Source organism: Hyperolius riggenbachi, chromosome 6 (assembly GCF_040937935.1).
Source record: "Hyperolius riggenbachi isolate aHypRig1 chromosome 6, aHypRig1.pri, whole genome shotgun sequence".
NCBI lineage: Eukaryota > Metazoa > Chordata > Amphibia > Anura > Hyperoliidae > Hyperolius > Hyperolius riggenbachi.
In genome coordinates this window covers 32,602,180-32,619,306 of record NC_090651.1, presented here as the reverse complement: position 1 = coordinate 32,619,306, position 17,127 = coordinate 32,602,180, and the positions used below count along the sequence as shown (strand labels likewise).

At 48.7% G+C, this 17,127-nt stretch overlaps 1 protein-coding gene across 1 annotated transcript in view; it reads right to left on the bottom strand.

The window, feature by feature from the left end:
- RABGAP1L (RAB GTPase activating protein 1 like) overlaps positions 1-17,127 on the bottom strand; it is a 482,080-nt gene that overhangs the window by 380,745 nt on the left and 84,208 nt on the right. The window contains exons 8-11 of the mRNA XM_068239095.1: positions 15,497-15,563; positions 7,992-8,094; positions 6,449-6,615; positions 359-494 (exon numbers count right to left, since the gene is read on the bottom strand). Of these exons, the coding sequence (XP_068095196.1) occupies positions 359-494; positions 6,449-6,615; positions 7,992-8,094; positions 15,497-15,563 (473 nt within the window). The remainder of the gene's footprint in view (positions 1-358; positions 495-6,448; positions 6,616-7,991; positions 8,095-15,496; positions 15,564-17,127) is intronic.

Below are 17,127 nucleotides of genomic sequence, written 5' to 3'. Positions count from 1 at the left end.
GCTACAGTAGATATTGGAGCAGCTTAATGACACAATCTGTTCCATGTCTTAGAGAGCTAAAATATATAAACTACCTTTTTATCTATCCCCTGCTCTCAGAAGCCCAGTTCTCTGCCAAGAAAGCATTTTATTTGGTTTTCGAAAAAAATCAGTGAACACTACACTCAATATATTCAATCCAGTCCGACTAGGTCTTGAATGGAAAGAAACTGTCCGATGCATAGCTGAATATTAACTCTTTCAGGCAGATAAAGAAGAAAAGGAGCACAGCATAGGTATTTGTATGCTTGCCACGGTAAATACACATGTCTATCTCATCATGTCACATGTCACTTAAGGTTCCCTTTAAGTCACTTGCCTTCATCTGGCTCCTCCTCTTCCTGTGGAGACATCAATCCCCCTGTGCTTGTGGGGCTAGTGGGAGCCTCCACTTCTGACTGTCGCTGTAAGCTAAGAACTTCATAGATGGAATCACTGACTCCTTTACATCCGGACTAAAGGAAAGAAAAAAAATATGAATTAGAAAGAGAAGTACATATTTATAGCTATACTTCAGCTAAATGTGAAAATCATCATTCATACCATTAAAGCACACCTGACCGGAGGCAAAGCTACCTAAGGTAAACACAGAGGTTTGTTCATGCAGGATCCACATACCTCTGTAAGTTGTCTGTTCCTTTCCTCATTCCCTCTGCTTTCTGTAATCAAGATCAATGTGTCCATTTTAGCCCGCAGTGTTTCCAAAGCTGAGGCCACCCCCACCTGTGTTACTGCAGCCCGCCCCCCAGCTCAGTAGCCACCTATTAGGCTACAGCTGCCAAGCTGGGGGCAGGCCAAGGGCAACAGGGGGAGTGCCCACAACTTCGCAAACACTTGGAAAAAAAACTTCAAGGCCCCCCCCAAAAAAAGACATACAGAATACCCAGATTTGCCTTCGAAAAACAGAAGATATTTGCGATAATTCAGCTTTCAGCGAGTAACTGTGATTTCCCATGATGCATCACTCCTGAATATGCAAATCATCTCCTTATGCCCCTAAAGACAGGCTGCACATCCAGAACCACACGGCCCTATCCCATAGGCAGTGTTCCCCAACCCTGTCCTCAAGGCCCACCAACAGTGCATGTTTTGTTAAGCATACATGTCAAACTCCGGCCCACGGGCCAAATCTGGCCCTCAGAGGCATTCAATTTGGCCCTCAAGTGGTTTCCCCACTTTGCATTATGTTTGGTCCACTCTAGACCACCAGGGAGCTACATTGGAGGTGAAGCCCTAGATCACAAGAAGCCAAATGGGAAGGGCGGGGGAAAGCACTAAACACCAGGGAACTTTATAAGGGAGGATTGGGGGCCTCTAGACACCAGGGAACTGTATAGGGGAGGGAGGGAGGCCATTAGACAACTGGGAACTTTATAATGGTGGAAGGTGGCCAGTAGACATTGAGGTTGGCCCGCGACTTGGTGCCAGTGTACAATTTCGGCCCACTTTGTGCTTGAGATTGACACCCCTGCCACAGAGGTAGTTAATCAGCTCTGCTGAGACACTAATTACCTCACCTGTGCAGGTTTGTGGTTTTCTGCAAAACATGCACTGTTGGTGGGCACTGAGGACAGGGTTGGGGAACTCTGCATAGAGCCATATCAATCCATGCCATGTACTGATGAGGATGGAACATCGCCGCCGCATTTACGCATGTAGATGCGGCTATACACGGTACGTTTCTGTATTGTGTATCGAGCGGCTGATCCGAACAACTGATAATATTCAGCTGGTCCGATCACGCTGCTCGACCCGCGCCCGCTCGATGCCCGCCGGCAGACAATGGCAGGGAATCGAACAGCTAATAAGGAGCACCGGCGGGGACTAGCGGTAATCGATCCGCGAGGACGCGGCGGGAGTCGATCCGGCAGCTAATCGGCCGCCGGATCGACCCGTGTATTCCCAGCATAACAGAAAATTGTATGCTATATTCCCAGGATAAGATTCCAGTTCTGACCCCCACAGGTAGGTTTTGATAACTTTGTAAGCTTTCGCGATATCATGCTCTGATCTAATATAACCCTTTCAGTCAGTGGCTGGATGGTGTACTGGTTAAGGGCTCTGCCTCTGACACAGGAGACCAGGGTTCAAATCTCGGCTCTGCCTGTTCAGTAAGCCAGCACCTATTCAGTAGGAGACCTTGGGCAAGTCTCCCTAACACTGCTGCTGCCTATAGAGCGCGCCCTAGTGGCTGCTGCTCTGGCGCTTTGAGTCCGCCAGGAGAAAAGCACGATATAAATGTTATTTGTCTTGTCTTTCCCCATTATTATTCTGCTTCAATGGCTAGCAGGGCAGTTCAGATTGACTGTGAAGGCTAAAGGACCGACAGAAACAATTCATCAAAAACGTTTTTTATGATACCGATGATCCTTTATTCATATGGTAGATAAGAGCACACACCCAGCCCCCGAGAGCCTGGATTATATATTACAGGCATTCACACTAGGCTACAAACTGCGTATCAGAAAGAGACTCGGCCTTTGTTACCATTCTAACATAAAGGCTGTAAAACAGGCAGCTGATAATAATGAAAGCCTTTGTAGGAGAAACAATCACCTGGGTTCACCGTGCGATGCTCGGATGTATAGAGGAGGCTCATCTGATCACAGAGGCCACGTTTTCTGCACATCAGAGCTCGCCCAGAGGCGGCAAGCTGAGTGTCTGTGAAAATGTAGTGTGAATGTAATGCCTGATAGTGCTGCCTTCCGCACTGAGTAACACGCATGCAGTGGGAACATTATTATAAAAATAAATGGCCTGGGTAGGAAGTGATCGGTGCACACACGAGGAGACGTTCCCGTTTTACACGTTTGTATCTAGCTATGTTTGAGTATGGCTCTTTTATCTGTTTAAAGGATACCCGAAGTGACATGTGACAGGATGAGATAGACATGTGTTTGGACGGTGCCAAGCACAGTAATAACTATGCTGTGTTCCTTTTTTTCTTTCTCTGCCTGAAAGAGTTAAATATCAGGTATGTAAGTGGCAGACTCAGTCCTGACTCACAGTGTGACCCTCACTGATAAGAGATTCCCCCTTTTTACCTCTTTCTTGCTCTCAGAAGCTATTTTCTGCTAGGAAAGTGTTTTATAGTTGGAATTTCTTATCAGTGAGGGTCACACTGTCGTGACTTCCTGTCTGAGTCAGCCACTTGCATACCTGATAGTTAACTCTTTCAGGCAGAGATATAAAACAAGGAACACAGCCTAGTTATTTGTGTGCTAAGCACTGTACATACACATGTCTATCTCATCATGTCACTTAGGGTATCCTTTAAATAAAACGCTGGTTTTGCACATATGAGGCTCCTTTAGCTTGCAGAATCTGATGTATACCTAGTGTTGTGGGAAGCTAATACCGATACATGACTAAACACACGCTGTTATCGCTGTCTATGCTGGTTGGGGAAGCCATTCAATCAGGTGAGCGTGGCCCCTGTCGGTGGTGGGCATGGTGGTTGGTGGTGAACCATAGAAATCAGTCACGGGGCATATAATTAACACTCCTGGTACTACCAATGGTGGAGGTGTATACTGTGGATATAATCTGCGCAATAAGAGGATTTGGTCTGTTCCCTTTCATATGGTAGTGAGGATTGAAGGACTGAAGACTGCAAGACATAGCTGTACTGGAGAAGGCTTTGTTGCTGAGCTTGTGGTGCTGTCTGTGGGTCGGAGCAGCTACCATAATAGGTGAGCAAGTTTCCAGTCGGTGGTGGGACCACTACTTATGATGCGCTGGGTGACCATTTAAAGTGACAGGAGGCGCAGCTTATAGAAGGGGGATCCCTGGTGTACTCTGTGTCTATATACAGACTATGCTATGAAGGCTTTCTGTCTTCTTCTTCTTGAGGTACTGTGACAGTTGGGATTTTCAAGACTAGCGTGGTTTCTGCTTATTCGTTGGGACTTACAGGAGCACTACAGCGAAAAACTGTAAAATTTAAAATATGTGCAAACATATACAAATAAGAAGTACCGTGTATATATACGGCTATAAGTCGCAAAATTTAGGACTGACACAAAGTACAAAAGTGTGGGGGGGGGTCGACTTATAGGCACATAGTCCTAAATTTTGCGACTTACAGACTGTGTGGGGTGGGGGAGTGGGGTATGGATGTGGGGTGTGTGTGTAGAGGGGATAGTCACCATCCATCGCTGGGCGCAGTGTCCTCTCTCTTCCTCTCTTCTACCTCACTCGCGTCTACCCCCTTCAGAGATGGTCCGGCTCCCGATGTCACATGACGTCGGGAGCGGAAGTTACAGCGCGAGTGGAGGAGAAGCGAGGAGAAGAGAGCAGACTGCACCCAGCAGTGGATGTGGTAACGGACAGCTGCAGCGGCAGGGAGAGCGGGCAGCATGGAGGCAAACATCGCACCTTCCACAGCCTCTATCTTCCATCTACCATGCATCCTCTTGTGTTGATACCAGCGTCTCTCCTGTGATGATGTCATCACAGGAGACGCTGGTATCAGCGCATGGGATGCGTGGTAGATGGAAGTAGATGGAAGATAGGTGAGATGTTCCTCCATGCCCGCTCTCCCCACCGCTGCAGCCTATACATGGGGGCAACTGTACTGGCTACCTTCCTATACTGGGGCAACTATACCTGGCTGCCTATCAATGCTGGGGCATCTATACTGGCTACTTACGTATGCCAAGGGCAACTATACTGGCTACCTTCCTATACTGGGGGCAACTATACCTGCCTGCCTATCAATGCTGGGGCATCTATACTGGCTACCTACCTATGCTAGGGGCAACTATACTGGCTACCTACCTATGCTAGGGGCAACTTTACTGGCTACCTACCTAAGCTAGGGGCAACTATACTGGCTACCTACCTATGCTAGGGGCAACTATACTGGCTACCTACCTATGCTAGGGGCAACTTTACTGGCTACCTACCTAAGCTAGGGGCAACTATACTGGCTACCTACCTATGCTAGGGGCAACTATACTGGCTACCTACCTATGCTAGGGGCAACTATACTGGCTACCAACCTATGCTAGGGGCAACTATACTGGCTACCTTCCTATACTGGGGACAACGATACCTGGCTGCCTACCTATGCTGGGGGCAACTATACTGGCTACATACACTAGATGCACCTACCTGCCTAGTCTATACTGGGGGTAACAATACTGGCTACCTATACTGGAGGCACATACCTGGCTGGCTTACATATAATTACATATAGACTTATACTTGAATAATTGAAAAAATCCACCTTGTGAGGGTCAAATTTGGGGGGTCGACTTATACACGGGGTCGACTTGTATCCGAGTATATACGGTATATTTTTTTCCAGAGTAAAATGAGCCAAAATTACTTTTCTCCTATGTTGCCGTCACTTACAGTAGGTAGTAGAAATCTGACAGAAGTGACAGGTTTTGGACTAGTCCATCTCTTTATAGGGGATTATCAGGGATATATTTATTTTCAAAAGCACTTAGTGAATGGTAGTTGCTCTGTCCAACTGCCAAAAGACTGTGTAGGGAGCAGGGAAGCTGGCCAGCATCATTGTTTAAATCCTTTTTCGGGAAGATCTTTATAAAGAATAAAAGCCTTGCTGAGAATCCCCTATTAAGAGATGGACTAGTCCAAAACCTGTTACTTCTATCAGATTTCTACTAACTACTGTAAGTGACAGCAACATTGGAGAAAAGTAATTTATGGCTCATTTTACTCTGGAAAAAAATGTACTTCTTATTTGTATATGTTTGCACATATTTTAAATTTTACAGTTTTTCGCTGTAGTGCCCCTTTAATAGGATATAATAGACTTTGAATGGTTTACACAAATGTTACAGGCAGGCAGAGCATTGTATGTATTTGCAGTATCATAGTGTGACTGTAATGTCTGATCGTGCTGCCTTCCGCACTGAGAACTTTATTATAATCCCCTCAAATATCTCCACAGCCACACCTCCTATACTCCCTAAATTTTCAGGGTACGGAGAGGACCCCCCGAACTACCTCTGTGCCAAACTGCAGCCCCCGAGCCCCGCTGGTTCCAGAAATAGATTACAGAAACCTATCTTGTGAACCAGCGGGACTCAGGAGCTGCAATTTGGCATAGAGGTAGTTCAGGGGGTCCCCTCCCTACCCTGAAAATTTGGGGAGTGCAGGAGGTGTGGTTGCAGAGATATTTGGGGTGTTTAGTGCCGGCAGCATCATTGAATAGGAAATGCGCCAGCACAAGATCGCACTGCGCACATGCGGCAGCATACATTTACAGGCAGCACACATTTACAGGCAGCATACATATACAGGCAGCACACATTTACAGGCAGCACGATGAGACACAACACCAGACACCTTCACATCAAACCCCCTCCAGCATAGAGATAAAGCACTGCGTACGCCATGTGACTTCCACAAAACAACCGCTTCCAGGCCCACCTACCTGCTTCAGCTTCAGATAAAAATTCTCGGTGAAGGTCTTGCGGCTAAAATACCAGAACCTTTCGTTGGTGGGATAGACGCGGACCACGGTTTCCAGCAGGAAGCGGACGGGCTCTACCACTTCTGTCACCACCATGTCTACGGCGATGGTCATGAACACCCGCTTATCTACGGGAGAGGAAAAACGACCACCATGAATGGTTCAGCTTGAGGCCTTCGTAACCTCCGTACATATGTCAAGTGAAACTCGGCCAAAAATCTAGCATGTGTCCAGCAGTCCTTGACTCCTCCCAACCTCTCGGGCCAGCAATACGTCCTGGCAGATTGTTTCCTCCAAGGTACAGCGCAGAGGATTGTTCTCCTTATTCGCCTATCTCCTGTGTGACTCCATTGTGCTGCCCCCTTTCCCCCCCGCTGCAAGGATACATGTCACACATGCCCCCCCATAGTTATCATTAAATGTTTGTGTGCTCCCCCTCCCCGCATAGCTAAGGTGCCCCGCAACGTAGCCCAAAGCATTGTCTATCGATGCCCACCAGGCAACATTGATCTGGCGTGTTCCTTTAGTTACACATCATCCTTAACCATGCCCCGAAAAAACTGCTATGGTAGTTTTGTATTGCATTACAGAGAAGCTTGAGGCCCTAATCGATCCTGAACAATCGCCTTATCGGTCATTTCTGTAAAGGACCTCTATCGCGAAAATCTTAAAATTTAAAATATATGTAAACGCTACACTCCCTCCTCACCTTGCAACCCTCCCACTGAGTGACTTGACTTACTTAGTCGCCAAGACCATCACTTGGTTGCTTTAAGAACCTCTATCGCGAAAATTTTAAAATTTAAAATATATGTAAACGTAAACAATTAAGCAGTACGTTTCTTCCAGAGTAAAATGAGCCATAATTTACTTTTCTCCTATGTTGCTGTCACTTACAGTAAGTAGTAGGAATCTGTCATTACTGACAGGTGTTGGGCTAGGCCATCTTCTCATGGGGGTTTCTCAGGGTTTTCTTTATTTTTAAAAGCACTAAGTGAATGGCAGTTGCTCCGTCCAACTGCCAAAGAAGTGTACGGTGAGCAGGGAGGCTGGCCAGCATCAGTGTATAAATCTTTTTCAGGGAATGTCTTTATAAAGAATAAAGGCCATGCTGAGAATCCCCTATGGAGAGATAGACTAACCTAAAACAGGTCGGTAATGTCAGATTTCTACTACCTACTGTAAGTGACAAGGCTTATTTTACTCTGGAAGAAATGCGCTTCTTATTTGTAGGTGTTTTAAATTTTAAGATTTTCGAGATAATTCCTCTTTAAAGAAATAGATTGATCGACGTGCAGGTTTTTTCATAGATACGGTTGCAGCTTTTAAGATGCAATTGCAAGTTGGCTTCTTTAATGCGGTGGACCGGCAAAATACGATCCTTTCTTTCTACCTGATTGATCTTATTAAAAATACGATTGTTTGCTAAAAATTGGACCGTTAAGGTGTACCTTATGTTGCCTACACTATCCAGCCAATTATCCTCTATCCCAGGATATGGTACCTTTAGGGGTTTCCTCGTTGAGTGCCTGGAATGCCGGGGCATTGGGGTTCCACATTCCGGTGATAATATAGGCTTTGCCATCGTTGCTCTTCCCCATGGACTCCTGAAAACATGCAGAGAAGCACCGTTACCAGGATAAACAAGAGGAAGACAAAGCTACTGAACACACTTAAAGGATACATCCAGGCACATTAAAAATAAAAATCCACTTACCTGAGGCTTACTCCAGCCCTTGCCAGCTGTCCTGTGCTCTCACCGCAGCTCTGCTCATCGCGATGGTCCGGGGTCCCCTCCAGCGAAGGATGTGCACTGCGCCTGCGCGAGCGGCTCTCAGAGTCGCACTGACATCATCCCGACTGTGCTGTGCAGGCGCTGTAGTTTTACACCTGCGCTGTCCAGTCCAGATGACGTCAGCGCGACCAGTGAGACACACGCTGGAGTGCAGAAGAAGCCGACGCGGAAGCCGACCGGGAGCTACCGGAGCTGCGGTGAGGGCACAGGACGGATTCAGGGGGCTGGAAGAAGCCCCAGGAAAGTGGATTTTTTTCTTAAAAGTCCTCAGACCTTCCATTTAAAGTAAACCTGAGGTGAGAGTGATATGGAGGCTGCCATATTTATTATTTCCTTTTAAACAATGCACATTACCTGGCAGTCCTGCTGATCGTCAAGCAGCAGTAGTTCAGAGTCACAAGTCTGAAACAAGCATGTGGCCAATCCAGTCAGACTTGAGTCAGAGCACCTGGTTTGCATGCTTGCTCAGAGTCTGTGACTAAAAGTATTAAGAGACACAACATTAGGGGGACAGCCAGGCAACTTGCATTGTGCAAAAGGAAATAAATATGGCAGCCTCCATATCACTCTCACCTTGGGATCCCTTTAAACAAAATACTAGGATAGGAACAATGAAACCAATCCCAATACTAAACGTTATCTATACACAATGAAATCTTTCAGAAGATCTGATGAGAAAGTTTCACCTTTAAATCTTAATCAATCGTATGTGTGTCTACAAACAAATGACCGTATTTCGGGGGCTCGGTTACCAACGTGACGGTTGCCTAGGAGGAAGAAGGCAGACGCAGAGCGTGGATACAGAAGGCGAGTTGCTACTGCCCCTGCATGGGCATCTGTGTGTTACCTACTCCTCCCACCACTAGGCTCCCCCCCCCCCTCCCCCCTGCTACTTTCCGTGAGGTCACCCGCTCCACCCGCCCCTAAAAATGGGGCTGGTAAGGATAATCGGTGATGTCCATTCTCTATTCATATGTACAGGATAAATAATCATCAGACTGCAGAGAACAAGTCCAGCATCTGAGTCACACGTGGCTTCAGTATTCTAAACCTCCTCTAGTGGTGGAAAGAAGCCTAAAGGGTTGTAAAACTGCAATTCAGACTTTTCTAAATGGAATCCTTAAAGCGCACCTGAAGTGAAACAAAAATAATACAATAATGAAACTTCTGGAAACCTACAGATAGTTCAGAGGCTTTCACAATCTTATTACACCCCTGTTCCAGCACTGGGGTGTTGAACATGTTGTTTGTGGCCATGCTCTGGTGCAAGTATGAGTTTCTCCGTACTGGGCACGTGCGAGTGCGGACCGAGCATGCCCAGTAGAACAAAGCTGCTCATGCATCCCCCCCCCCCCATGTGCATAAGTAGCAACTTTCTTAATCTGGACATGTGCAGACCTTATTAGCGCATGTCCAGAATGGAGACCCTTGTACTCAGACAGGAACATGGCCACAAGCTAGACAAGGCTCCCAGGCAGTGGGGGAGGGGATTCTGGGTGTGTTGGGGTTGAGCTCTGGAACTTTGACAATGATATCAATTTTGGGCTAAAATGTTTGACCTGTTTTCAATAGATTTTAAAAATCTATCTCTTGTGCGTGGAGGAATCAATCTCTCACTGATCAGATTCAGATTAGAAAGAAATCGATTACTTTATCTGAGGTTAATCTGAGGTTAGTGTGCCTTATCTGAGGTTAGTGTGCCTTATCTGAGTTACTGTGCCTTATCTGAGGTTAGTGTGCCTTATCTGAGTTAGTGTGCCTTATCCGAGGTTAGTGTGCCTTATCTGAGGTTAGTGTGCCTTATCTGAGGTTAGTGTGCCTTATCTGAGGTTAGTGTGCCTTATCTGAGGTTAGTGCCCCTTAAGTAGCTTTGAAAGAAATCGATTACTTTATCTGAGGTTAGTGTGCCTTATCTGAGGTTAGTGTGCCTTATCTGAGTTACTGTGCCTTATCTGAATTAATGTGCCTTATCTGAGTTAGTGTGCCTTATCTGAGGTTAGTGTGCCTTATCTGAGGTTAGTGTGCCTTATCTGAGGTTAGTGTGCCTTATCTGAGGTTAGTGTGCCTTATCTGAGGTTAGTGTTCCTTATCTGAGGTTAGTGTTCCTTATCTGAGTTTAGTGTGCCTTATCTGAGGTTAGTGTGCCTTCTCTGCATTAGTGTGCCTTATCTGAGGTTAGTGTGCCTTATCTGAGGTTAGTGTGCCTTATCTGAGGTTAGTGTGCCTTATCTGAGGTTAGTGTGCCTTATCTGAGTTAGTGTGCCTTATCTGAACTTAGCGCCCCTTAAGTAGCTTTGTGCACACTAAAAGATGCACAAAGCTACATTGCGCACTGCACGATAACATAGCACCCGCTATACCAGTGATGGCTAATCTTGGCACTCCAGCTGTGGTGGAACTACAAGTCCCATGAGGCATTGCAATACTCTGACAGCTCTAAGCATAACTCGGGGAGGCAGAGGCATGATGGGATATGTAGTTTTGTCACAGCTGGAGTGCCAAGATTAGCCTTTACTGCGCTATACTGTACATTATCGTCACATCCTATGCGACCTTATGGTCGCATCATGTATAGCGCAAAGACCAACGCATTACGCTGTGCAGTGCGCGATGTAGCTTTGTGCATCTTTTAGTGTGCACAAAGCTACTTAAGGGTCACTAACCTCAGATAAGGCACACTAACCTCAGATAAGGCACACTAACCTCAGATAAGGCACACTAACCTCAGATAAGAAGTGATAAAGCACACTAACCGGCTTAGTGTCGGTTAATGAATCAAAGCCTCATTGTGCTAACGGTAGAATGAACACAATTATTTCAGTAGATGAAACTCAACCAATGTGGCTGAGAATAACAGCCTATGGTGAGAATGAAGTGTATGTCACCAGCTCACAACCTCTCTTGGCTGCTCACGTATCGCTTCAGCCAAGAGCATTGTTTCCCCAGAGGAGGGGAATTTTTTTTTTTTTTTGCAGAAAGACGGCGGTCTCTGATAAGAGACCGTCGCTTTCTCTGCAGGGTACTTAGATCGGTAAAGAGGAACTTTATTCCCATTCACTGATCGGGGGGCTAACGACAGGCGGAGGGAGCGCGCAATCACGTGCACAGCGCAGCTGCAGCAGCACAGCCTATCTGGACAAACATATTCATCCAGAAAGGTTGAAGTGGTTAAAACCGCTAGTCCTATTGTACCCTATGGCAGTGTACTCACTGCCGCGATCCCGGGCATTTTGCGATTAGCGATAATCGCAAATGTGTTACCTGCAGCGTTTTGGCGGCAATTCCTGTGCGAACGCGTATTAGCATGTATAGAACTGCTAATCGTGATCTCTCCCAAACCTCTACTATTCCAGTGGGCTTTCCGCACTAATCGTGTAAAAATCACTCCTGCAAAACGCTATCGCTAATCGCTAGCATTTTGCGATTTCAAGTGTGAACTGGGCCTTAATGAATTTACTATGGGATCCCAACCAGTGATTTCCTCAGGCTCTTTTAGCCGGGTGCTCCACCCGGCTAGTTTTGGTGAGCACCCGGCTGTCATCGGCTCACCTCCTCTAAGCAGAGTTGTGCAGAAAAGCACCGGCCCTGCAGTCTCTAATCTCGCCCCACCCGGCTACTTTTTCACGCCATTCGGCTGGAAAAGATTTCTGGGGAGAACACTGGTCCCAACACATCCCTAATAGCCTTTGGGGTAATCAAACAACCAGCTGGAAATATCTGGGGTAGCTACAGAGGCACCATAATCACTCTGCCCTTCAGAAAGCCAATTCTGCTTGAGTGTCTAGCTGAATCTGTTTGTGATCATCTCACCATAACTAGAACACAGGGTCAGTTCTAGAGTTTTTGCCGCTTGAAGCAATACATTGTGAAGGCCCCCCATGATGTGTGCGCAAAGTCGGACCAGAGGAGAGACACATTTGGCTGTGAATTGCAGGTAATGGCACTACGCTTACACCCCTCTGCTTCCTCCATGAGAGCATCTCCTCCCTGCTGGCCCACAGCATCTGATCCCCAGGATGCCGGGTATGTGCTGCACCTCCTCCAATAGCATCTCCTCCCTGCTGGCCTGCAGCATCTGATCCCCAGGATGCCGGGTATGTGCTGCACCTCCTCCCATAGCATCTCCTCCCTGCTGGCCCGCAGCATCTGATCCCCAGGATGCCGGGTATGTGCTGCACCTCCTCCCATAGCATCTCCTCCCTGCTGGCCCGCAGCATCTGATCCCCAGGATGCCGGGTATGTGCTGCATCTCCTCCCATAGCATCTCCTCCCTGCTGGCCCGCAGCACCTGATCCCCAGGATGCCGGGTATGTGCTGCATCTCCTCCCATAGCATCTCCTCCCTGCTGGCCAGCAGCATCTGATCCCCAGGAGGCCGGGTATGTGCTGCACCTCCTCCCATAGCATCTCCTCCCTGCTGGCACACAGCATCTGATCCCCAGGATGCCGGGTATATGCTGCACCTCCTCCCATAGCATCTCCTCCCTGCTGGCACGCAGCATCTGATCCCCAGGATGCCGGGTATGTGCTGCACCTCCTCCCATAGCATCTCCTCCCTGCTGGCACATAGCATCTGATCCCCAGGATGCCGGGTATGTGCTGCACCTCCTCCCATAGCATCTCCTCCCTGCTGGCACATAGCATCTGATCCCCAGGATGCCAGGTATGTGCAGCACATCCTCCCATAGCATCTCCTCCCTGCTGGCCCGCAGCATCTGATATCCAGGATGCCGGGTATGTGCTGCACCTCCTCCCATAGCATTTCCTCCCTGCTGGCCCGCAGCATCTGATCCCCAGGATGCCGGGTATGTGCTGCACCTCCTCCCATAGCATCTCCTCCCTGCTGGCCCGCAGCATCTGATCCCCAGGATGCCGGGTATGTGCTGCACCTCCTCCCATAGCATCTCCTCCCTGCTGGCCCACAGCATCTGATATCCAGGATGCCGAGTATGTGCTGCACCACCTCCCATAGCATCTCCTCCCTGCTGGCCCGCAGCATCTGATCCCCAGGATGCCGGGTATGTGCTGCATCTCCTCCCATAGCATCTCCTCCCTGCTGGCCCGCAGCACCTGATCCCCAGGATGCCGGGTATGTGCTGCATCTCCTCCCATAGCATCTCCTCCCTGCTGGCCAGCAGCATCTGATCCCCAGGAGGCCGGGTATGTGCTGCACCTCCTCCCATAGCATCTCCTCCCTGCTGGCACACAGCATCTGATCCCCAGGATGCCGGGTATATGCTGCACCTCCTCCCATAGCATCTCCTCCCTGCTGGCACGCAGCATCTGATCCCCAGGATGCCGGGTATGTGCTGCACCTCCTCCCATAGCATCTCCTCCCTGCTGGCACATAGCATCTGATCCCCAGGATGCCGGGTATGTGCTGCACCTCCTCCCATAGCATCTCCTCCCTGCTGGCACATAGCATCTGATCCCCAGGATGCCAGGTATGTGCAGCACATCCTCCCATAGCATCTCCTCCCTGCTGGCCCGCAGCATCTGATATCCAGGATGCCGGGTATGTGCTGCACCTCCTCCCATAGCATTTCCTCCCTGCTGGCCCGCAGCATCTGATCCCCAGGATGCCGGGTATGTGCTGCACCTCCTCCCATAGCATCTCCTCCCTGCTGGCCCGCAGCATCTGATCCCCAGGATGCCGGGTATGTGCTGCACCTCCTCCCATAGCATCTCCTCCCTGCTGGCCCACAGCATCTGATATCCAGGATGCCGAGTATGTGCTGCACCACCTCCCATAGCATCTCCTCCCTGCTGGCCCGCAGCATCTGATCCCCAGGATGCCGGGTATGTGCTGCACCTCCTCCCATAGCATCTCCTCCCTGCTGGCCCACAGCATCTGATATCCAGGATGCCGAGTATGTGCTGCACCACCTCCCATAGCATCTCCTCCCTGCTGGCCCGCAGCATCTGATCCCCAGGATACCGGGTATGTGCTGCACCTCCTCCAATAGCATCTCCTCCCTGCTGGCCCGCAGCATCTGATCCCCAGGATGCCGGGTATGTGCTGCCCCTCCTCCCATAGCATCTTCTTCCTGCTGGCCCGCAGCATGTGATCCCCAGGATGCCGGGTATATGCTGCACCTCCTCCCATAGCATCTCCTCCCTGCTGGCCCGCAGCATCTGATCCCCAGGATGCCGGGTATGTGCTGCACCTCCTTCCATAGCATCTCCTCTCTGCTGGCCTGCAGCATCTGATCTCCAGGATGCCGGGTAGGTGCTGCACCTCCTCCCATAGCATCTCCTCCCTGCTGGCCCACAGCATCTGATCCCCAGGATGCCGGGTATGTGCTGCACCTCCTCCCATAGCATCTCCTCCCTGCTGGCCCACAGCATCTGATCCCCAGGATGCCGGGTATGTCCTGCACCTCCTCCCATAGCATCTCCTCCCTGCTGGCCCGCAGCATCTGATCCCCAGGATGGCGGGTATGTGCTGCACCTTCTCCCATAGCATCTCCTCCCTGCTGGCCTGCAGCATCTGATCATCAGGATGCCGGGTATGTGCAGCACTGGTGCCACATCACTCACACTCTCTCAGCAGATCAGCCATGGGATCCCCATTCACACCAGTTCTGCTTCCTCTCTGACTACAGCGGCGCCTCATGTGACCCAGCAGCACGTAACAGATCACATGAGGCACCGCTGTAGCCATGGATACAGAATGTTGGATGGGCGGATGGAGAACCCATCTCTCTAATGCTTAGAGCAGGTAAGTGAAGCGGCGCCGCTAAGGCCGGATTTATACTCTCTGTGCCCCTAGGCAAAGTATGTTGTTGCTCCCCTTTCATGTGCAGCAGCACCCTTTCTATTCCATGTGCTGCTCCTTCTTCCATGTGTATCATCTATTTAGTGTAGACCCCTTCTTTCATTAACAGCTCCCATGAGCATCAATTTCCATCAATATGTTGCTCCCCATTTTTAGCCTCCTCATTCATATGTAGCAATCCCACTTTCATTCCCAGGTGCCCCCTTGAGCTGCAGCCGCCCAAGGCCTGGGCCTTGGTGGCATTTCCAGAAATCCGGCCCTGGGCGCCGCGCATCTAGGGAGGGGGGGGACGTGGAGTGCGAGGAGGAAGACATTTGGAGAGGGGAGCCGCCTCTTGCCGCCCTCTAATTGTTGCCACCCTGATTCACATTACTTTATCCAAGAAGAAGCACTCAAGCCAGCACATTGTATAAGTTCAAGTAATGTTACATTATTACCATATCCAGGAGATGCATATCACTGTTCTTAACATTTTTCCCAGGACTGAGAAGCATCCCGAAGCATCTGTCAAGGAAAACAACATGTTATACTGCAAACAAACATAAAATACAACACAAGAGGATCAGTGTTTAGAAAGAAAAAAACTAAAATAAAAGGGTCAATTCACTTATAAATAATGAATGAATAATGAATAATAAAGTGTTAAGGTAATTTAAAGAAAAACTGTTGAGAGAATAACATCCTATACAGTAGACCCCCTGTGTCTCTGTAATCTCCTGTCCCAGCTGTTGCGATACTGCGCATGTGTAGCACGCGGGTGGCCGTTGGGACCGGAGGAGGACGGGGCCACGGGGGCGGGCGTGTGCACGCATGTGTGCCATGTGCGCTGACATGCGGAGGTGACAGGGGCGGGAGTTGAGGGGGGTTGTGAGGGACGCTGAGTGCCCGTTATTGTAATGGATTTAGGCCTAATAGTAATCATTAAATTGCTTACTTTTTACAATATTGATGTATAGATTATTTAGTCCGTGTTTGCCCATTGTAAAATCTCTCCTCTCCCTGATTTACATTCTGACATTTATCACTGGTGGTGACATCTTTAGTTCTGCCAGGTGATCTGTGCAGAATGTTCGTTACTGAGAGTTCTATGCGCAGAGGGAGATGCTGCTTACTTGGCAGTTGGAAAAAGCCGTTATTTCCCACAATGCAAAAAGGTTCACTGACAAGAAACTGTCGGGATCATGGTCATGACATCACACTATGGGAGGAGTTTCACCACAATATCAGCCATACAGACCCCCTGATGATCTATTCGAGAAAAGGAAAATATTTCTCAAGGGAAAGGGGGTGTCAGCTACTGATTGGAATGATGTTCAATCTTGTGTTAAAGTTCCTCTTTAATGAAGGAGGAGTGAGACCGGAAGGGGAAGGGGGCAAGTCTAGAAGAGATAGAAGGATGCCGTATTTCCTAAGAACTATGTTATAAATCACCTTTTGCTCCGGCACCAGCAAACTCATCAGCAAGAGTTGCAAACACGACTCATCACAGCAAGCATGGACAGCTCTCTTTAACTCACACCACAGATTTTCAATTATATTCAGGTCTGGGGACTGAGATGGCCATTCCAGAACATTGTACTTGTTCCTCTGCATGAATGCCTTAGTGGATTTTGAGCAGTGTTTAGGGTCATTGTCTTGTTGAAAGATCCAGCCCCGGCGCAGTTTCAGCTTTGTCACTGATTCCTGGACATTGGTCTCCAGAATCTGCTGATACTGAGTGGAATCCATGCGTCCCTCAACTTTGGCAAGATTCCCAGTCCCTGCACTGGTCACACAGCCCCACAGCATGATGGAACCACCACCATATTTTACTGTAGGTAGCAGGTGTTTTTCTTGAAATGCTGTATTGTTTTTCCTCCATGCATAACGCCCCTTGTTATACCCAAATAACTCAATTTTAGTTTCAGCAGTCCGCAGCACCTTATTCCAAAATGAAGCTGGCTTGTCCAAATGTTCTTTAGCATACCTCTGTTTGTGCTGTGGGCGAAGAAAATGCTCCTCTGCATCACTCTTGCATACAGCATCTCCTTGTGTAAAGTGCGCCGAATGGTTGAACAATGCACAGTGA